This window comes from Arachis hypogaea, chromosome 16 (assembly GCF_003086295.3).
Source record: "Arachis hypogaea cultivar Tifrunner chromosome 16, arahy.Tifrunner.gnm2.J5K5, whole genome shotgun sequence".
Classification (NCBI taxonomy): Eukaryota; Viridiplantae; Streptophyta; class Magnoliopsida; order Fabales; family Fabaceae; genus Arachis; species Arachis hypogaea.
The window spans coordinates 149,128,174-149,134,173 of NC_092051.1; the positions used below are offsets into that span (position 1 = coordinate 149,128,174).

The 6,000-nt window shown below is 34.8% G+C and overlaps 1 protein-coding gene across 2 annotated transcripts; it reads left to right on the forward strand.

Annotated features, from left to right (window-relative positions):
* Nucleotides 1-1,079: 1,079 nt before the first annotated feature.
* LOC112697817 (NAC domain-containing protein 71-like) lies at nt 1,080-5,414 on the forward strand. 2 transcript variants are annotated; one of them, XM_025751155.3, is made up of 3 exons: nt 1,080-2,074; nt 3,244-3,537; nt 4,605-5,414. In XM_025751155.3, exons 1-3 carry the CDS (start codon nt 1,559-1,561, stop codon nt 4,719-4,721), a joined length of 927 nt encoding a protein of 308 aa, XP_025606940.1. In that variant the 5' UTR covers nt 1,080-1,558; the 3' UTR covers nt 4,722-5,414. The 2 variants fall into 2 exon arrangements, with proteins under 2 accessions (XP_025606940.1, XP_025606937.1); XM_025751152.3 differs by having other exon boundaries at nt 1,095-2,074; nt 3,957-5,414.
* Nucleotides 5,415-6,000: the final 586 nt, after the last annotated feature.

A 6,000-nucleotide genomic window follows, 5' to 3' on the forward strand; every position in this document is an offset into this window, starting at 1 on the left:
TAGTTGAAGGCCATAAAGAAAATCTAGTGTGGGTACAAATGTTACTTCACTTTTAAAGTGTAACATCATTTTGATTTTTGAATAAGAGAGTCTCCTGTTTCAAATAGATTTGATAAGCTATTTAATGTATAAAAAATCTCTAAAATTAAGAGATTGAAAAAGTGATAAAGTAAAAAATTAGTTACTATTAAATTTATAATTTCTATCATTTATAAATATTTTTATTGGTTAAACATTTATTTTCTTACTTTATTAATCTTTTCCCCTTAGAGGAAGTGAGGAACATCATAAATTTGGATTCTCTAGATTTTGAACTTTATTTTAGATAGTAAAATGTGATTTTTCACTATTTATTGATTTTTCACTATTTATTTCATAGATGAGACAAAAAAGAATATGTGAGAGAAATTATTCAAAGATAAAAAATCACACTTTATCCTCTAAAGTGAAAATTCAAAATTTAGAGGATCCAAATTTAACATCCATTTAGCGCTTGCCTAAGATCAAGGTTGTCGGATCTACCAGCTCTCTTATACGGTTATACCCTTCTCTTTTTGGGGCAAGAGCTAGGCTTCATCTTGTGGACATTGGCCAAGGGAACAGGTAATTAGACTCTCCTCGGTGGTGAGTTTTCCCATGTAGGCTGTAGCATCATCCTATATTAATTTGATGTCACGTTTTTTATTAAATTTTACGAGTTTTTATTATTGCCACTATAAGAGAATTTTACATACATAATTAATTATATATTAATACAGCAATAATTTAATTTGTAACTGAAATCTTACACACATATTAAAATTCATTCAACTTTTGTACTATCAAACAAATCTCTTTTTACCGTGTAATTTTGAAGGACAAAAAATCACACGCATTAGGGGTGATGACTGTTAATTTTCAAATTCTAATTAGGCCAATTCTATGGTGCCTATCACTTTGGTGCCGAAATTGCCGAACTTACCTTGTATGGTAAGTTTTAAATATTAATTTTTATCTTCTTTTAGTAAATTAGATAAATATTGATAGGCACCATAAAATGCACCTTCTAGTTAATATAGAAAGGTAGAAATTGAATCTTCGGGGGACACAAGTTTATTCTGGAATTGGAGTTTGGACGATGTATTAGTGAGTGGGACCCAGCAACAAGATTCCTGGAGTGGAATGTAGCTGATACCTTCTCTCTCCAAAAAAGGAAGAAAAAAAAAATTCATTTTTCAAAAAGGCCGCGCCCGTGTACGTCGCGGCCGCACACAGCACCATGCACCACCGCTCATCACCCCACACATCACACAACCCCACCGCTCTGTCATCACAGCCAATCACAACACGCCACGTCACCTTGCCACCCCCCAAAACCCACACAAATTCTCACCGGCGGGAACACGAGTGAGAAGAAAGCTTGCGCAACACGAATCTCTCTCTTCCGCGTTTTTTCCCCTTAAACCCTTATAAAAACCCTAACCCCGATTAAAAAACCCCAAACTTTACCCACTCTCTCTTATTTATATATGATTCGATTGCTTCTTCTTCGTTTTGAGTTTCAATTCTCCGCACTGCGATGGAACAAGAAGAAGAACCACAACAAAATGAGCCACCTCACTCTCACTCTCAATCTCGGTGCGTGACGCTACCTCCCGGTTGCCGGTTCCATCCTTCGGAGGAGCTTCTATTGCGTTACTACCTGACCAACAAAAACGGCACGGGGAACTGGAATGGTAACGGTGGTTTGGGATTCGATGGTTCTGATTTGATTCGGGAGCTGGATTTTTACGATTACGATCCTTTTGAACTGCCGGATTTTGCGTGCTTTGCGTACGGCTACGGCGGAAGGAGGAGGCACTGGTACTGTTTCACCTCCGTTAGGGTTTCGAGGGGAGAGAGGTGGAAGAGGAAGAGGAAGGTTAAGAGTGGGTTCTGGTTGAGGAGGGGAAGGGTTTCGAATGTTAACGGTGTTGGGGAGAACGTGGTTTTGGGAACGAGGACGAGGTTCGTTTTCTATATGGGTGATTCGGCGAAGAACGGTGCCAGGACGGATTGGGTTTTGTATGAATACGCATTGGTTGATCATGTTATGGTACGAATTTCGGAAATCAGAACGCTTTTGAATGTTATCTATATTGTTTCCGTAAAGTTTTTGGTTTGTTGAGTTGTTTGATAATCCTTTTGGGTTTAGGATTTAGAGTTTAGTTTAAGATTGAAGAGAAATTGCTATACGAGAGGTTTAGTAATCTTAATCAGATTGGTTAGTTTCGGCAGAATTCAAATATTGGTGATTTCAATAGGAAAGTAATTTTGTTACTTAGAAAGTCATGTGTTGGTTGAGTTCATGCACTAAACACGTTGGGGTGGGGACACAGTACTCATTTGATTAGAGATGGTGGAATTTTGCTTTAGTTGGTTTTGTGTAGAATATCCGGATGAATCCAATTAGTGTAGATTCTAGCACGGAAGTGGGAAATAATGAGAGAAAGAGGAAACTACATGAAATAATTTAGATGTTCATAGTTTTTCTATATATATACATAAGGTTTATTGGTTTATATGGTTAATGTCGAGTGATATACTGTGACATTGTCTGATTTATCAGGCTAATATTACATAGAGAAGCAAGGTTTTCTTCGCAATGGAAATATATTTTGTTACTTGTTAGTTGGGATGTTTTTAAATATCCATTCAAGTGCTGTGTTGTTGATTTTATGCTTGTGAGTTCTGTGTTGGATATTTGTTTCTGCTTGAGTTGAACAGTGCAGCAGTTAATTGGGGATATTCTTTGTTGTAATAAAGATTTTGATACTCTTGGATAATTTTGATGTTCGTAATTTTGCAGCTGATTCCGAACTTCTGATATATGATTTAGCACGGTTTTGCCTGCCATATTTCAACTCTTAAAAGAGTTTGATGAAAGCCTTTTTTTATTTGGAACAATTTTGAAGAAAGTTTATGTACTTAAACTATTTTAACATTTTGGTATTTGTAACCTTATATTACTCCAGATATTTTCTTACCATTTGAATTGGCTAAACCATGAATTCACAAAAGATTTTAATCTCTTGGGTGACTCGTTGGAGGGTTTCTTCACTACCAAAATATAGTAAATTCATAACACTTACGGAGTAACCACTCTGCCTTGGTATCCTCATTTACTCTGCCCTTGTTATCTAGTATTCTGTTCTTTCATTATAGTATTTTAAAGATTCATGTTTTATCTATTTATTCCCTTTCCACTGAAAATTTCACGTGTAGGCCTCTTATGTTCTTTGCCGGGTATTTAGTAAGCCTCGTTATAAGAATAGTGCATCAGACATCGGCCTGAGTTGTTGTGCAGAAGAGAGTGTATCAGCAGTGCGCCATATTGGTATTCAGCATGATGAACATGTTAAATTGGATGCCGTTGAAGCTAAAGTATGTGATGATATCTCCATTGACCACAACAATGAAATATGTGCTGGTGGAAACAGCGATAATGATAATCAAGTTAAGAATGCACATGATATAGATGCTCTACGTTGTTTGGCGGGTCCTCAGGGCAGTCAGCAGGTATCCTATCAACCTTTGATTGATCTGAAATATTTAGAGCTGGTTTGGTTTCTATTTTCATTTACTGTTTTTATTTTCTCTGTTTTTTTCCGATTAAAGATTTTGTGAACAAAATAATGGAAACATCAAATAAGGGTTTATCACTTTATTGTTTTTACTGTGTTCCTTCACAAAAGTCTAGTAAATAGGAAATTAAAGTAGGAAATGACAACAAACACTTACAAATTCATGATTTAGTGAGAAACCATTGTTGTTTTCTTTTATCTTTCCTTTCATTTTATTTCTTTCTTTTTTATCCATTCATGCTAGATGTGTATTTTGCTTACTGCTATTAAGATTTTATTGGTAATTTTTTTTTCTTTTTTGGGTTAAAACTGAATAGTTCAAGTACTATAATTGGGGTTATTTTTGTTATGCAGCTATCAATTGCAAACTTCTACATCAGCAATAATCTGAAAAGTCTAGTCAGAAATGGGGCTATCAGTGTCGGGAGTCAATTAGCGTTTCTATCTTCTTTACAATTACCTTCCCCCTTTTTAGATTTGCTAGATTTGAGAACTCATTCATATGATCTTGGTTGCATTCCCCTTTTTTTCCCTGCTAATATCATTATTAATATTAGATTAAATGTGTTATTCTTTCTTCTGAATGGGAAAACATATTACTGTTCAGTAGAAACCGCTATAAGTAAATCTAGCAGTAATATGTCCTTCCATCCAGCTCTTGCTTTCCAGCAGACTTTTGCTTTAGCATGCTCTTTTGCCAGTGAATCTGTTCATTTCATTTTGTAATTGGTAATAGAATTTAATTATGATGCACTATTAGTATAGAAAAGTTCTACATAGGCATCCAGTCATATATTGTTACATGAACACAAATGTTTGACTCAACTACTCACGAATCACTACATTAAAAATCTAGCAAATAAATATATATGATTGGATGATAATGTAAAGTTTTCTTTTAAACTCACAGTGCATCAAAATTAATATCTTGTTATTATGTGGTAGAAAGGAAATTATTGCTAAAAACATTAAACCCTTTTGTGTGTTATTGATGATAATCAGGAAAGGCTTCCTTTACTCCCCAGCAGTAGTACAATGTTCATTGAAGCAATTTCATCTCCACAACAATTACTTTCCATCACGGAGGAAGACTTCATAGAGTTGAATGATCTTACATGAATTGGATGGCTTTAAGAAAGATTTCAATATTAATCCTGCTCTCAGGAGTATTCCCCTGAAACTCATTAGTTCCGAATGGGTAAATATCCCATCAAAGTGGATAAACATTCGCAACGTCGGAGAAATATTTATGATATCAGGTAACCTTTGGCTGTCATATGAAGATCATATTGTCAGATCAGGTGAAGGAAAACATCACAGGGTGATCGCTTCACAAAATAAGGTAGTTACTTTGATGACATTTCAGAGTACGTTAAAGTCTCAAGCCATACCGGAGGATATTTAGTAGATATTGGTTTTGGGCATGCAGATTTTTCAACTTTGCCTACTGAAAGGCAAGTTATGCAACTGGCTCTAGAGGAATAGAGTTAGGAGTTAGTTTATTGGCATTGGTGATTGCAATATGCAATTTACTTAAGTATGGCAAACCTGACGTTAGTTCCTCATGCTGACATTGATCCCTTGATTTTGGCAGCATATTTAATATTTATCCTTTACTAGGGTTTGGAGTTGTTAGAATTTTCCATCCACCCATTAGCAAAGCATATTCCCAGTAGTCTCCTCTCCTTTCATCTTCATAGCTTATATTGTTCAAGGAGCAAATATGATAAATTCCATATTGTGGATCTTTTTTAAGCGATTAAATCAGGGATTGCTTATGATGATGATTTATATTATACTTTTTTTATGGAACTATATATTGCATATTTAGTCATTCTTTTTCCAACCAATTATGTTGTTGCTCTGCTTTAAGAATACACCTTTGCATGTGTGGATGTGGCACTAGTTTTATGCTTATTTTTTAACATAAGTAATGTCGAATTTATTGATACATGTGTGCTATGATTATGGTGTATCTGGATTGATTCGAGTCCCAGTTTATTTTGCATGTGCTAGTGAGATGTGCTGAAAGCTAGTTACCTAAGCAGCCAAAAAAGAGACATCATAGTATTTATTAGTGTCACGAGACCAATCATAATACCCTGAACGTTACAGTTGTCTTTGTTGTGTTTTGAAATATGCAGTTATTGCTCACATCTTGAAGTATTATATGCTTTAACTTGAAGTATCAATATCATTCATTGTTGTCAAGAAAATTCACCTTTCATTGAATCCGTTCGTTTGTAAATATATTTAGAGATATATGTCTTTATTTTTTGCCCTTTTTTTCTTTTTCTTAAAAAAAAAAATTCATAAAGAGATATCTCCCACTAACTACATAGAAAGTGGTAAATTATTGAGGTTACTTTGAATTTGGAACAAGTATTGATACGTTTTT

What these genes read in the sequence shown, in the direction of transcription:
- LOC112697817 (XM_025751152.3), top strand. Translation starts at nt 1,559, where the DNA reads ATGGAACAAGAAGAAGAACCACAACAAAATGAGCCACCTCACTCTCAC. An exon ending in CATTGGTTGATCATGTTATG is followed by an intron (nt 2,075 to 3,243) that starts GTACGAATTTCG and finishes TTTCACGTGTAG; the next exon opens with GCCTCTTATGTTCTTTGCCG. An exon ending in GTCCTCAGGGCAGTCAGCAG is followed by an intron (nt 3,538 to 3,956) that starts GTATCCTATCAA and finishes TTTGTTATGCAG; the next exon opens with CTATCAATTGCAAACTTCTA.